The 17,024-nt window shown below is 41.9% G+C and overlaps 1 protein-coding gene across 1 annotated transcript; it reads right to left on the bottom strand.

The window, feature by feature from the left end:
• Window positions 1-135: 135 nt before the first annotated feature.
• On the bottom strand, window positions 136-13,066 carry LOC142256546 (phospholipase A2 inhibitor and Ly6/PLAUR domain-containing protein-like). The gene is made up of 5 exons (XM_075328304.1): window positions 13,009-13,066; window positions 11,314-11,427; window positions 11,080-11,226; window positions 8,446-8,595; window positions 136-527 (listed from the first exon to the last, which is right to left on the bottom strand). Exons 1-5 carry the CDS (start codon window positions 13,058-13,060, stop codon window positions 412-414), a joined length of 579 nt encoding a protein of 192 aa, XP_075184419.1. The 5' UTR covers window positions 13,061-13,066; the 3' UTR covers window positions 136-411.
• Between the last annotated feature and the right edge of the window lie 3,958 nt (window positions 13,067-17,024).

Genomic DNA, 17,024 nt, shown 5'->3' with positions numbered 1-17,024 from the left:
GTTTTCAGGATGTCATTGGTAAATGGAATTTTAGAATAAAACATAAATGTAAAAATATATTTCACAAAATATTGTTTAGTAAATGTTTAATTACATTTTCAAAAAAATTACAACTTAACTGAAATTTCAGGTTTTCAGAGATAACTTTTCTCCTATCAGATTATTTAGCCATATCTATAATCTACGATGCATGGCAGCTACAGTAGAATTCTAAAACCCTAGTTTGACAAGAATGTTGGCATTTTACTTCTACAAACCAATAGACCAAAGTGCAAAACCTAGAAAAAAAATTATATGCTGCAGTGGAAGTCATCTTTCTTCTTTATACAGATTAGGGCTGATATTTATTAGGAAGATCATCGGAGTTGGGTGCATTCATTCATATATGATGTTCAGATTAGGATGTAGCATCTAACAGATCAATTCTCTCCTTGGACGTTCTGATAATCCAACGGCACTGTCAAAGTTGTATTTGCAGGCATCATTATTAGCACAACCTTTGGCAGAATAATTATGCCATGTTTCCCCTGTAAAAGCATAAAAAAATGAATAAATAAACAATATTAATCATTAGGTTTTTAGAATATGTAGATACAAGTGCATCTCAGTAAATTATTATTACATTAGAATATCCTCAAAAAGTTATTTTATTTCAGTAATAAAATAGAAAAAGTTAAACACATATTATATAGAGTCATTATACACAGAGGGATCTATCTCACATGTTTTTATATATTATATAGAATCCATTACACAGAGGGATCTATTTCAAGTGTTTATTATACAGTACAGACCAAAAGTTTGGACACAATTTCTCATCTCTAGAACAACTATTAAGAGGAGACTTTGGGCAGCAGGCCTTCATGGTAAAATAGCTGCTAGGAAACCACTGCTAAGGACAGGCAACAAGCAGAAGAGACTTGTTTGGGCTAAAGAACACAAAGAATGGACATTAGACCAGTGGAAATCTGTGCTTTGGTCTGATGAGTCCAAGTTTGAGATCTTTGTAGAAAAGGTCAACGGATGGACTCTACATGGCTAGTTCCCACCGTGAAGCATGGAGGAGGAGGTGTGATGGTGTGGGTGTGCTTTGCTGGTGACACTGTTGGGGATTTATTCAAAATTGAAGGCATACAGAACCAGCATGGCTAACACACCATCTTGCAGTGGCATGCTATTCCATCCAGTTTGCATTTAGTTGGACCATCATTTATTTTTCAACAGGACAATGACCCCAAACACACCTCCAGGCTGCGTAAGGGCTATTTGACTAAGAAGGAGAGTGATGGGGTGCTACGCCAGATGACCTGGCCTCCACAGTCACCAGACCTGAACCCAATCGAGATGGTTTCGGGTGAGCTGGACCGCAGAGTGAAGGCAAAAGGGCCAACAAGTGCTAAGCATCTCTGGGAACTCCTTCAAGACTGTTGGAAAACCATTTCCGGTTACTACCTCTTGAAGCTCATTAAGGGCATGCCAAGATTGTGCAAAGCAGTAATCAAAGCAAAAGGTGGCTACTTTGAAGAACTTAGAATAGAAGACATATTTTCAGTTGTTTCACACTTTTTAAAGTATTTCATTCCACATGTTTTAATTCAGAGTTTTGATGCCTTCAATGTGAATCTACATTTTTTAGAGTCCTGAAAATAAAGAAAACTCTTTGAATGAAGAGGTGTGTCCAAACTTTTGGTCTGTATTTTATATTAAATAGAGTCATTACACTCAGAGGGATCTATTTCATGTGTTTATTATATAGAGTCATTACACACAGAGGGCTCTATTTCACATATTTATTATACATTACTTAGTGTCATTACACACAGAGGGATCTATTCCTATATATTATATAGTCATTACACACAGAGGGATCTATTCCTATGTATTACATAGAATCATTACACACAGAGGGATCTACTTCACATGTTTATTTCTGTTAATGTTGATGATTATGGCTTAGAGCCCATGAAAATAAACCCAAAAGTCCTTATCTTAGAAAATTAGAATATTATATAAGACCAACTGAAAAAATGATTTTAAACTCAGAAATGTGGGTGCCTACTGAAAAGTCTGTACAATAAGCTACTGAATACTTGGTCGCGGCTCCTTTGGCATGAATTACTGCATCAATGCAACATGGCATGGAGGTGATCAGCCTGTGGCACTGCTGAGGTGTTAATGGAAGCACAGGTTGCTTTGATAGCAGCCTTCAGCTCGTCTGCATTGTTGGGTCTGATGTCTCTCATAGATTCTCTATGAGGTTTAGGTCACATTAGTTTACTGGCCAATCAAGCACAGTGATACTGTGGTTATTTAACTTTTGGCAGTGTGGATAGAGGCCAATTCCTGCTAGTAAATTAAATTTCCATCTCCAAAAACCTTGTCGGCAGAGGGAAGCATGAAGTGCTGTAAAATTTCCTGGTAGACGGCTTCGCTGACTTTCGTCTTGGTAAAACACTGGAGCTACACCAGCAGATGACATGACCCCCAAACCATCACTGATTGTGGAAACCTCACACTAGACCTCAGCAGCTTGGATTGTGGCGTCTTCAATCTACCTCCAGAATCTGGGACCGTGATCTCCAAATTAATGCAAAATTTACTTTCATCTGACAATTGCACCTTGGACCACTAAGCAACAGTCCAGATCTTTTTCTCCTTGACCCAGGTAAGACACTTCTGGCTTTGTCTGTTGATCATGAGTGGCTTGACACAAGGAATGCAACAGTCGTAACCCATGTCCTGGACACGTCTGTGTGTGGTGGCTCTTGAAGCACTGACTCCAGCAGCGTCCACTCCTTGTGTATCTCCCAAAAATTTTGAATGGTCTTTTCTTAATCCTATCCAGGCTGCAGTTTTACCTTTTGCTTGTGCACCTTTTTATATTATACTTTTTCCTTCCACTCAACTTTCCTTTATTATGCTTGTATACAGTCATGGCCAAAAGTTTTGAGAATGCTACAAATATTAATTTTTACAAAGTCTACTGCTTAAGTTTTTCTAATGGCAATTTGCATATACTCCAGAATGTCATAAAGAGTGATCAGCTTAACAGCAATTACTTGCAAAGTCAATATTGGCTCAGAAAATGAACTTTAACCCCCAAAACACATTTCAACATCATTGCATTCCTGCCTTAAAAGGAGCAGCAAACATTGTTTTAGTGATTGTTCCATTAACACAGGTGTGGGTGTTGATGAGGACAGGGCTGGTGATCAATCAGTAATGATTAAGTAAGAATGACACCACTGGACACTTTAAAAGGAGGCTGGTGCTTGGTATCAATGTTTCTCTTCAGTTAACCATGGTTATCTCTAAAGAAACACGTGCAGCCATCATTGCTCTGCACAAAAATGGCCTAACAGGGAAGAGTATCGCAGCTACAAAGATTGCACCTCAGTCAACAATCTATCGCATCATCAAGAACTTCAAGGAGAGAGATTCCATTGTTGCCAAAAAGGCTCCTGGGCGCCCAAGAAGGACCAACAAACCCCAGGACCATATCTTAAAACTGTTTCAGCTGCGGGATCGGACTACCAGCAGTGCCGAGCTAGCTCAGCAATGGCAGCAGGCTGGTGTGAATGCTTCTGCACGCGCTGTGAGGCGGAGACTGCTTGAGCAAGGCCTGGTTTCAAGGAGGGCAGCAAAGAAGCCACTTTTCTCCAGAAAAAACATCAGGGACCGACTGATATAAAGTCATTTTCTCAGATGAATCCCCTTTTCGATTGTTTGGGACATCTGGAAAACAGCTTATTAAGAGAAGAAGAGGTGAGCGCTGCCACCAGTCTTGTCTTAAGCCAACTGTTAAGCATCCTGAAACGATTCATGTGTGGGGTTGCTTATCAGCCAAGGGAATCGGCCCACTCACAGTCTTGCCTAAAAACACAGCCATGAATAAAGAATGGTACCAGAATGTCCTCCAAGAGCAACTTCTCCCAACTGTCCAAGAGCAGTTTGGCACCCAACAATGCCTTTTCCAGCATGATTGAGCACCTTGCCATAAAGCAAAGGTGATCACTAAATGGCTCATGGAACAAAACATAGAGATTTTGGATCCATGGCCTGGAAACTTTCTTAATCCCATTAAGAACTTGTGGGCAATCATCAAGAGACGGGTGGACAAACAAAAACCAACAAATTCTGGCAAAATGCAAGCATTGCTTATGCAAGAATGGACAGCTATCAGTCAGGATTTGATCCAGAAGTTGATTGAGAGCATGCCCGGGAGAATTGCAGAGGTCCTGAAGAAGGGTCAACACTGCAAATATTGACTTGCTGCATTAACTCATTCTAACTGTCAATAGAACCTTTTGGTCTCATAATATGATTGCAATTATATTTCTGTATGTGATGTAAACATCAGACAAACACAAATAAAAACCAGAGGGCAACAGATCATGTGAAAATATAATTTTGGTGTCATTTTCAAAACTTTTGGCCATGACTGTACATCACTGCGATCAGCCAGCTTCTTTAGCAATGACCTTTTGTGGCTTACCCTCCTCGTGGAACGTGTCAGTGACTGCCTTCTGGACTCCTGTCAATTCAGCAGTCTGCTGCATGATTGTGTGGCCTACTGAACAAGAATAAGGGACCTTTTTGTAATGCTTAGGAAACCTTTGCAGGAGTTTTGTGGTAATTATTCTTGTTTTCTGAGATATTGATTTTGGGATTTCATTGGCTGTAAAGGTACTGTCACACATAACGAGATCGCTAGCGAGATCGCAGCTGAGTCACCGTATGGTGACGCAGTTGCGATCCCGTTAGCGATCTCGTTATGTGTGACACTTACCAGCGATCAGGCCCCTGCTGTGAGATCTTTAGTCGTTGCAGAATGGTCCAGGCCATTTTCTTCTAAGGCTAAGTTCACATTTCCGCTAAAATCTATCAGTCACAATCCGCTGCTCTTGTAAACAGCGGAATCCGTTTAGCGGATTCCGCTGCTCCCATAGACTTGTATGAGCAGCGGATTGTGACTGATGATGCTGCGTTGCACCCTCCGCCCGACTGATCAGTCGTGGAACGACTGACCGCCGGGCGGGAGGAACGCAGCATGTAACGTTTTTTGAGCAGCGAGATCCGTCGGATTTCGCTGCGCATGCTCTCTGGCTCCCTGCACACGTCACCAGCTTTGGTTGGTTACCCGATATTTACCCTGGTTACGGTGCAAGGAGCCAGCGCTAAGCGGTGTAGGCCCGTAACCAAGGTAAATATCGGGTAACCAAGGTAAACATCGGGTGCTTTGCCGTTACCCGATATTTAGGCTGGTTACGTGTGCAGGGAGGCCGACACTTCCCCGCTCGGCCCCGCCCCCTCCCGCACTCCGCACATGTATGTACACACACACACACACCTGTCCCCAGCCATGCAGACAAGCACTGCCACTGACACCCTCATCTGGCCCCGCCCCCTGCTCGGCTCCGCCCCCTCCCGCACTTTGCATGTGCACACACACACATACATACATACATACATGCACATACACACACTCACTCACTCACACATACACTCACCTGTCCCCAGCCATGCAGACCGCAGCACTTCCACTGACATCCTCAGCGCCTGGCCCCGCCCCCCGCTCGGCTCCGCCCCCTCCCGCATTCAGCATGTGTATACACACACACACACACTCACACACACACACACACACACACTCACACTCACACACTCTCTCACTCACTCACCTGTCCTGCAGTCCCTGCGGCACTGACGTCCTCAGTGCCACGGCCCCGCTCGGCTCCCCCCGAACTCCGCCCCCCGCACACAACGGAATCCGACAAAGAATTCTGTTCTTTGTCATCCGTTGTACAGCGTTGAACAGCGCATCAGTCACATGCGTCAAGCGACGCATGTGACTGATACAAATCAACGGAAATGTGAACTTAGCCTGAGGCGATGTCCTGCTGGGCAGGACACATCGCTGTGTTTGACATTGTGTGACAGGGTCACAGTGACTGCTGAGATCGTTATATAGGTCGCTACTGCGATCTGTATTGTTCTGCATCGCTGGTAAGATCTGACTGTGTGACATCTCACCTGTGACCTCCCAGCGACTTACCTGCGATCCCTATCAGGTCGCATCGTTTTCGGGATCGCAGGTAAGTCGTTATGTGTGAAGGTACCTTAAGTCTTAATCATCAACAGTAACAGAAATATTCACTTGAAATAGATCCCTCTGTGTGTAATGACTCTATATAATATATAATAAACATGTGAACAAGATCCCTCTTTGTTTAATGACTGTATAATATATAGGAATAGAGCCCTCTGTTTGTAATGACTCTATATATTATATAGGAATAGATCCCTCTGTGTGTAATGACTCTATATAATATATAGGAATAGATCCTTCTGTGTGTAATGACTATATAATATATAGGAATAGAGCCCTCTGTGTGTAATGACTCTATATATTATATAGGAATAGATCCCTCTGTGTGTAATGACTCTATATAATATATAGAAATAGATCCTTCTGTGTGTAATGACTATATAATATATAGGAATAGATCCCTCTGTGTGTAATAATTCAATATAATATATAGGAATACATCCCTCTGTATGTAATGACTTTATATAATACTAGCTGTGCTACCCGGCTTCGCCCGGGTTAATAACTGTTGTTAACAAAATACAATGTATTAAGATTCCCGGGATAGAATGTATAAATAGAATGTATTAACGCCCGGTATAGTAACTGTCTCTCTGTTTCTCTCCCATTCTCTGTCTGTCTCCCCCTCTGTATATATCTCTCTGTCTCTCTCTCTCTCTCTTTGTTTGTCTGTGTCTTTCCCTGTCTGTCTCTGACTGTCCCTGTCTCTTTCTCCGTCTGTCTCAATCTCTTTCCCTGTCTGTCTATCTATCTCTTTCCCTGTCTATCAATCTATCTCTTTCACTTTCCTTGTCTGTCTCTTTTCCTGTTTGTCTCTTTCCCTCTCTTTCCCTGTCCATCTCTTTCCCTCTCTTTCCTTGTCTTTCTCTTTCCCTCTTTCCCTTTGTCTCTTTCCCTTTGTCTGTCTCTTTCCCTCTCTTTCCCTGTCTGTCTGTTTCCCTGTGGCTGTCTCTGTCTCTTTGTCTGTGTCTGTCTCTTTACCTGTCTGTGTCTGTCTCTTAACCTGTCTCTCTCTTTCCCTCTCTTTCCCTGTCTGTCTCTTTGTCTGTCTCTTTACCTGTCTTTGTCTGTCTCTTACCCTGTCTGTCTCTTTCCCTTTCTTTCCCTGTCTGTCTGTTTCCCTGTGTCTGTCTCTGTCTCTTTGTCTGTCTCTTTCCCTGTCAGTCTGTCTCTTTGTCTGTCTCTGTGTCTGTCTCTTACCCTGTCTATGTCTGTTTCTTACCTTGTCTGTGTCTGCCTTATTCCCTGTCTGTCTCTGTCTCTTTCCCTGGCTGCATTGTGACACGCCAACATTCCATATATGGGCGTGGCTGCGCATTCTTCTGAAGTTCTGGCTGCACTGTGACTCCCAGCTCCATTCGCTTTAATGGAGGCAGGTTTTTTGGCGAATAACTGTAAAGCGTAGGGTTATTATCCCTCAAAACATAGCCTATGGTGCTCTCGGGGTCCAGAAGTGTGAGTGTGCCAAATTTTTTGGCTGTAGCTGCGACGGTGCAGATTCCAATCCCGGACATTCACACATACATACATACATACACACACACACACACACACACACACACACACACACACACACACACACACACACACATACACACATTCAGCTTTATATATTAGATATAAGAATAGATCCCTCTGTGTGTAATGACTCTATATAATATATAGGACTAGATCCCTCTGTGTGCAATGACTCAATATAATATAAAGGAATAGATCCCTCTGTGTGTAATGACTATATAATATATAGGAATAGATGCCTCTGTGTGTAATGACTCTATATAATATATAGGAATAGATCCCTCTGTGTGTAATGACTCTAAATAATATATTGGAATAGATCCCTCTTTGTGTAATGACTCTATATAATATATAGGAATAGATCCCTCTGTGTGTAATGACTCTGTATAATATATAGGAATAGATCCTTCTGTGTGTAATGACTATATATTATATAGGAATAGATCCCTCTGTGTGTAATGACTCTATATAATATATAGGTGTAGATCCTACTGTGTGTAATGACTTTATATAATATATAGGAATAGAACCCTCAGTGTGTAATGACTCTATATAATATGTGCATTACCTTTTTTGTATTGTAATACTGAGCTAAAACTTATTTTTTGAGGATATTGTAATTTATTGAGATGCACTTGTACTTTAAGTAAAAATTCTTTCATTCAGTTTTAATACTATCCGACAGCCTCTACATAACCTATAATGCACAGCACAATAGCTGTATAAACCTACCAATATATTATTTTTCTCGCATTTTAAGTAAGAATACCTTGGGTTAAAAACATCATAAAATCCCTTAGAACATAAATATTGCTTACCAGGATGCTGTACTTCTCCCCTAAATTGGAAACAGTTCTTCATGGATCCAGTGCAGTTCATCTCCTTGGTACTGTTACATTCTTCTAAAGTGCCGACACAGTAGGCGGATGGACATTTTACACCATTCGGTGTTGGATCTTCGACAGGAACTGGAGGAATACACAGCAAAATATTTTGATTGAGTATTGACCAAAAACATTTAAAGAGAATCTGTCACAAGGATTTTTGCTATGTAATCTGATAGCAGCGTAATGTAGGAACTGAGACACTGATTTCAGTCTAATGCGGGCTTTACACGGTACGATCTATCGTGCGATTTCACGAGCGATCGTACCTGCCCCCGTCGTTTGTGCGTCACGGGCAAATCGCTGCCCGTGTCGCACAAAGTCGTTAAACCGCAGTCACACGTACTTACCTGATGAGCGACCTCGCTGTGGGTGGCGAACATCCTCTTCCTGAAGGGGGAGGGACATTCGGCGTCAAAGCGACGTCACACAGCCGCTGGCCAATAGAAACGGAGGGGCGGAGATGAGCAAGACGTAACATCCTGCCCACCTCCTTCCTTCCGCATTGCCGGCGGGTTCTGCAGGACGCAGGTAAGCTGCTGTTCTTCGTTCCCGGGGTGTCACATGGAGCGATGTGTGCTACCCTGTGTACGATGAACAACTGGCACAAAGAAGAATAAACAATTTTTTAAAAATGAGCGACCTGTACACAATTCCCGATTCATAACCGATTTGCGATTGTTTACAGATGCTCATAGGTGTCACACGGGACGATGTCGCAAGCGATGCCGGATGTGCGTCATGAAAACCGTGACCCCGACACTGTATCGCACGATAGATCGTCTAGTGTAAAGCCCACATAACACTGCTTACAATCCTAAGCCCTATGTATCACACCCCCACCACTGATTGGAATCTTTCTGTGTACTCTGTAAATTGACAGAAAGCTGCTAATCAGTGGTGTGGGTGAGTTTGTATAGATAAGCAGGACTAAGAGGCATTAGTCAGCTAGTCCTCTATTGATAATCTTCTGCTGAGAAAGCACAGATTTTATTGAAACAGCAACACAGAATAAAAAGTGGCACATCAGAGTCTCTCTCCTGACACAATAATGCTCCAATATTACATAGCAAAATCCTGCTAATAGATTCCCTTTAAAGTCATTCATTCTCTCACTTGACCATCTCTGCTTGCTGTAATAGCATTGAACTTTCTCATTTATATTTTTGATTTGCATTTGTTATTTTGTAATTAATATTCTGCAGAGTTAAAGATAGACTCTTGAAAAGCAACACAAATGTCTTGCTTTTTGACCTCCAGTGCTCTAACTTACAAAATTAAGAATATTTGTGACACCCGTCACAAGGTGGCGCTACACACTATTTGCGTGAATGTGAATGGAGAGTTAGTCAGACCAGCCGAAGTGAGAAGCCAGAAAGTAGTGACAGGATGCTGGGAGCAGACAAACAAGGTCAAGATACAAGCCGAGGGACAGAATTCTAGGAGGGTTTTTACAGGTGACAGCAGACAGGCAGGGACATGGTCAGGAGGAGGTCTGAGGTCAGAAGCCCGATTTGAAATTCAAAAAGGGCAGTAATCCAGTTACTGCACAGATCCAACCATACAGACCAGGAGATTTAACCCTTTAAGCGCAATATGTATTTCCGGGATGGTACGTCCCTTTCATCAGGTGCGATTAAAGGGTTAAACATTCGGGACAGTGTGTGGGATCTGTGCAGTGCCTGTATTACTGCCATTTTTGCATTTGAATTTGTGTATCTATTCAGCTCACAGTTAGGGAGTGGGCGGCCGGGCAGCAGCGCGATCTGGGGACCAGCAAGCTGACAGAGGAGGGTAGTATTCCAATGGATCGTAGGACTGTGGCAGCAAGGACCTCAGGCTGGATATTGTGTCCGCCTGGATTCCCGATGCGGTGAACCTAGGAGAGGGGATCCTGTACACACGCTGCCACAGTGTTGTGCCTGCTAGCACAACAATACAAGGCTAGTGCAATTGGCACTACATATATTACTAATCCGCTGATAGATTTACACAGGAGCGCCTTTCTTTTTTCTTTATTCTTTGAGGTCAGAAGCCAAGAAGGAAGGACAAGAACAGAGAGACAGGCAGAGTCCAGAGTCAAGAGCCAAGATCAGATCACTAAACACAACGGGAGCCGAAATAACTACTGTAAAACAGGAAGTATGACTGTCGATGTTGCGGGCAAGTCTGCTCCATAATGAAGCAGATTAATCACCCGGAAAGAGGAGCATGTGCTAAGGCACCTCCCGGGACCAGTGTAGAACTCAGAGCTGAGAGAAAATCCGTCCTTAGTTGTTCAAGACAAACAGCAGAGCATTCAAACGTGCAAAAGGCTCTGCACGATGGAACAGCAAGTCAGGAGAGCATTACAGAACATAACAACACAAGATGCTCCGAGCATCAGAACCATGACAATATTTGTACAGAATTTCAGCCTCCAAGAAAAAGCTGTTTGCATTTAGTAATGTTTAGTAAAAGGTAAAAGAATTTAAGATAGTTTTTTTGTAGTGATGAAGAACATTTTACTTGCACAGGATATTGTTTTCATCATTATTCCAAGAAGATTATTGTCATTGTGACACTCACGTTCATATTCATCAGTGTTGCATAAGTTTCCAGTGCAGCATTTGGCATAAAATCGATACATTACTTTTTCTATCGCTATTGAGCCGATGGCTCCACACAAGGTTTCATTCGCGCAGCTTTTCAGTATTGACTTAAGCACTTTATGTTCTACAAAAAAAGTAAATAGACTTTACAAAACAAGAACGGAGAAGAAGACACTGTAATTTTTTTAAGGAAGAAATAAGTTGCACTCACTTCTGTCAATGAATTGGGAACAGGTCATGCATCGATCTCCAAGACATTCAACCTCAGACTCCTTACATGTTGTAGAGTTGCCAGAGATGCATGAATAACATTTATAGGAAAAAACTATAAAAGGGGATTTTTCAGTGATAAATAGTTAGAGTCATAAAACAAAGAATAAAAAGCGCAATAGGGTCTTACCCAAAAAAATGTAAAAAGTGATAAGGGACAGTGCTCACCCTGTACGGTTGTGTGACACACAACCAGTATATAAACACGTAATCTAGCTGCTACAGAATCCACGTGTTGTAAAGCCTGGAATAGTCAGGAGCCAAAATAAATTAGGAATTTTCCCACTTTGTTTTAAGAATGATGAAGACCCAAACATGTTGAATAAATTGTAAGCGTTTTTCTATACATGTTTTGAAGTGTGTCTTCACTTCTTAATCAGGATTCCACCAAGGAAACCACCTACATTTTATTCTGCATCTTTGGATCTTCGACAATCTTACGGCAGCTCGGAACAGTTACACATTTATTTTGGTTCCTGATTATAAAATAAAGGGGAATTCAGGTGGAAAAAAAAAATAGCTTGATTGTCATTGACAATTGTTTTCATAATCATACCCAACAAGACCAGGCTATATGTCCCTTCTAACACTTTGTCCTATGCTCACTTGAATTGTTGACTTATAAACAATTGTCTCCACTTTTGTTTGTGTATTCCCCTTACAATAGGTTCAGATTCTCTTCAGCCCCCATTTTAACTTTTAGGGGTACTTTACACGTTGCGGTATCGCTACTGAAATATCGTCGGGGTCACGTCGTTAATGATGCACATCCGGGGCCGGTAGCGACATCGCAATGTGTAAATCCTAGGAGCGATTATGAACGAGCGTAAAACACATCGTTCATTTCCATAATGTCGCTCCTGTTGCTGATTCGATGTTGTTTGTCGCTCCTGCGGCGTCACACATCGCTGTGTGTGTGAAGCTGCAGGACCGACAAACATCTCCTTACCTGCGTCCCGCCGCTAATGCGGAAGGAAGGAGGTGGGCCGGATGTTACGTCCCACTCATTTCCGCCCCTCCGCTTCTATTGGTCGGCCGCTTAGTGACATCGAGGTGACGCCGCGGTGACGCCGCGGTGACGCCGAACGCACCTCCCTCATGAAGGAGGGATTGTTCGGCAGTCACCGCGATGTTGCCGACCAGGTAAGTGCGTGTGAAGCTGCCATAGCGATAATGTTTGCTACGGCTGCAATCACAAGAAATCGCATATGCGACGGGGGTGGAGACTATCACGTTGGACATTGCTAGCCGATGCTAGCGATGTTACAGCGTGTAAAGTACCCCTTAGATAATTAACCTTTAAGATCAATCACAAGTTTTCGTAAATCACCCATGTAGTGTAAAAATGGGTCTAAATAAAATCACGTCTGGCTAAGAATGTCTATGTGAACACACCACTTGATTTGTTAAGTGATGAATTCATGTTTTGTTATGGGACACATTTAATGCAGATCCAATATCATCATTGTTTATTTTTCCATACTTAAAAATTGCTACTTCAAACTAGATTTATCAGAGACGTAGAAGATCAATAATTAATTCTATTTTACGTCAGCATAGATCTGTTTAAAATGATGGAGGAACTTTGCAATAAAGTTTGATGGTGCTTTATGTTTATATCCTAGATTTGTCTTACCTGAGACGACAACTGCAGAAATTGTGCAAAGCAACGCTACTAAACTCTTCATTGTGGATGAATGGGCTGCTTCTAGAATCTTCTTCTGCTCGTCCTGTTGACTGTACAGAAGAATCATATATATACTCTTTGGAAAGGTAAAGAAACTATTGTATTATGGGATGGAGGAAATCTTGTCCAAAACACTTCCCTGAGAGGGTCATTCTCCTCTAAGAAAAATTCATTGCTTTAGTAATATAGCAATACAGTGATGGTGTATCTTACGAGGAAACCGTCAGAATATCTTTATATTTGATCTTGCCAAAAGAGAATGGTGTGCCTTGTTTGCTTTTGTGCAATGTTTAATTGCTATCGTAGTATATATCGGGAGAATATATTTGCCTTCCCTGAGGAAGTTTGTGATTTTATTTGTCAACAGTAGGTTTTACCGTTCTAAATATTCATCCCTTTACCCCATTTTCACTTTCATGATTTAAATAGATGAAATCCTTTGTCAGATTTACTAATAGTACTTTATTTCTCTTTGGGTGTTAGAATTTTGTAATTTTGATTTCTAATTCTTCGCATAGACACTTTAGGTTTTCTAAAATTAAAATTTTCCATATCTCAAATGGAGAAGGATACCATACATATCTGTTAAATAACAAGGTTTATAATTTTCTAAAAAAATTAGCAAAATAGATTGTTATACAACCATTTGTTTCTGCAGTGGCCTTTGCTGAAAATATTTTGTATGAGTGAGATATTAAAACCTTAAACATTGCATTATTTCCCCTATGATATAACTTGTAAAAAAAGGTGCAACAGTGTTTAATACTCAAAGAACATTTACCGTATTTTTTCTTTATAAGACACACCCCCAAATTTGGTGAAGGAATAGAGAATTTTTTTTTAATAAATGGGGTCCGTCTTTTAATGCCAGTGTCCGTCTAACAAATCATATAGGGTATATGCCCCTCATAGCCCCCCCATCCTAAAATTAGCCCCCTTAATCTGGATATGGCCACCTTATATTGAATATAGCCCCTTTTTGCTGGCACACGCCCCCTGTGGCTGCCACACACTGCCCCCCTGTGGCTGACACACACGGCCCCCCTGTAGCTGCCACACATGGCCCCCCTGTGGCCGCTACACATGGCCCCCCCTGTGGCTGCAACACACGTCCCCCCTTTGGCTGCTACACACGGCCCCCCCTGTGGCTGCCACACACGACCCCCCTGTGGCTGCCACACACAGCCCCCCTGTGGCTGCCACACATGGCCCCCTGTGGCTGACACACACGGCCCCCCTGTGGCTGACACACATGGCCCCCCTGTGTTAGATATCACCCCCAGGCTGCTGCTTTTAGTAAAATAAACTCTTTCCTTATCTTCTCCAGCACTGTGTTCCCTCGTGTCCCTCTCCTCAGGGTTGAGCCCCAGCCTCCTGCCTGCAATTCCTGGTTCACGGTCCGGTTATGTGATCAGCACAGCAGAGTGAAATCTCTGCGTGCCTAATCACAGCACTAGGAGGGAGACACGCTGGAGGGGGTAAGTAAAGAGTTTTTTATTTTACTATGGGAAGCAGCACGGGGGCCATATCTAACACAGGGGGGATCATGTGTGATCAAAGGAGGGTGCAGGCAGATATAATATGCCCCGCTGCCCCAGCCCCTCAGTGTGATGCAGTTTCAGCACCACACTGCTGGACAGCGGCTGTGCATATTATATGAGCAGGAGCAGGAGATCAAACGCTGCCGCTCGCAGCTGTCACCTGCCCCCAGCATCACTCCAGAGCGGATCCTGCAGTATATATATATATATATATATATATATATATATATATATGTACACACACCCCCCGTATATTCGGTTTATAAGACACACACCCTACTTTCCCCCAAAATTTGGGGGAACAAAAGTGCGTCTTATAAAGCAAAAAATACGGTAAATCCTGAAGTGTTGGATTGAAAAACACACATCGGGTTAAATAAACCTGATAGAACAGACCTTTTTTTAGAGGGACTGAAGAGTTGTTAATTTACATGGTGCCAAGTGGTGGTTTAGAGTTACAGTCCCTGGGATACTTAGAGAAATGTACGTACCACTGGTTTAATGGCCAAATCAATGTGACACCAAGCTTTTAGTGTACCTGAAATGAAGACTAGAGGTTCTGGTACATTATATCACCTCAGACCATAACATTTGGAAAAGGACAAGTAGGATGTTTCTTTGTGAAGGCCTCTTAATTTTATTACTCACATGGTCTCAACAAAAATCTGTCTATGCAAATAAGGAAGGCCAATATAAAGTTTCCCATTAATTATGACTAATGTCTTTGAGTTAAAAAATGTTTTCTTCTTCATTTTTTTGTTTTTATTTTTTAATTACATTATTATTTTTTCTAAATCAGGATTACATTTCATAGTATCAGTTCTTTATGATTGTAAACTTGAATTAAGTCCATCAAGTTTAACCCATATCCTAATATGTTGACCCAGAAGAAGGAAAAAACCCATGGGGCAGACAGTATACTCCGTATTAGGTGAAAAATTCCTTCCCATCTCCACAGCAATTAGACCAATTCCCTGGATGGACACCCAATCACAGAATCTACTGTAGATAGAAGTATTATGAACTAATTCCGGATTTTAACTTTTCATCTTGACCAATAGTCTTTAATATATGAACACTGATATATAATTCCCACTGTAGACCATAAACATTGCTGGCCTTCCAATCGGCAATCCGACACTGGTCCTCATATTGTGTCTATCTTGTCTATCTTTTTCTGCTTCTTGGCTTCTCTCAATGCCATTCTTCACCATGTCCCATTCTGCTACATAGGATATGATCCAATCAATTGATGGTAATGTTTAAAATTGTAAAACGCTAATGCTGATGATGTGCGTTATGTTACATGTGGCCCAGAGTCTTAGGACGAGAAGACAATAATATAAAAAATACAGAATAGAAAACAGAGTGGAAAGAGGAGCAAAGTCATAACAAAGGTGTGGGAAGGACTGAGGAGTAGAGAATAGCCTTTTTTTCATCCCTTAGATGTTAGCAAATTTTTATCTAGCTGATGGTCACTTTGCTGGTACTCAATAATCAGATTCTTGTGAATTCAAAATTTTAGGGAAACAATTTGATTACTTAGCTTCCCACTTCTTCTGTAGGTGGGTGTTGAAGAGAACAAATGTATTTCTACTATACTTGTATGAACATCGGTAAGTACTTGATGAAAGCAAGTGATGTTAAAATGCATTGTACAATATTTTATGGAAATTTACAATTTCCACTGAAATTTTTATCTGTTGTGAGTTTTTAAAAGTTTACTAGAAATTTATAATGGCCATGTCTAATTTGGCATGACACCATGAGTTTTGGCCCTTAGCACCAGCTGATAATACAAAGCTGGCCCTAACCCCATTCTTACCCAGCATGCCACCACCATCAGAGCCTCTGGATGAGCCAGGTAAAGTGCCAGAAATATCGCTTTTATGAATGCACCATTTTCTGTGGCAGCTATGGGCTGCAGTTCATAGTTGGGGAGACCCAGACAGCTTGAGCCCCCTGCACTGAGGATTCCAGCCCCCCGCTGCCTGGTTTTATTTGGCTGTCCATTAAAATATGGTGGAGCCCACACGATTTATTTAAAAATATTTATTTAAATAATTAATAAAAATATTTTGCTTCTCTGAATTTTGATTGCCAGCCAAGGTAAAGCCAGACAGATGGGGTGGCAGCCCATAGCCGTCCGCTTTATCTGTGCTGAGATGAAAAATACTGCAGAGCACTATGTCATTTTTTTACTGATTTATTTATTTTTACAGTACTGTGATGTTGGGCAATCACAGACACCGGCACAGAGAATAGATGTATGTGATTGCCTGTTGGAGTAATCTGAAACCAGCCCATTTATTCGTATGTGGCAGGAACTGCACACAGACATAAAGCTTATAGAGGAGGGGAAAGCCATGTAGTCTCGCTCAGCTGGTCATACCCACTACCCCGGAGGCAGATCATACTCTCTGG

This window comes from Anomaloglossus baeobatrachus, chromosome 11 (assembly GCF_048569485.1).
Source record: "Anomaloglossus baeobatrachus isolate aAnoBae1 chromosome 11, aAnoBae1.hap1, whole genome shotgun sequence".
In the NCBI taxonomy this organism is placed as follows: Eukaryota; Metazoa; Chordata; class Amphibia; order Anura; family Aromobatidae; genus Anomaloglossus; species Anomaloglossus baeobatrachus.
This window is presented reverse-complemented; position numbering and strand designations above follow the sequence as displayed.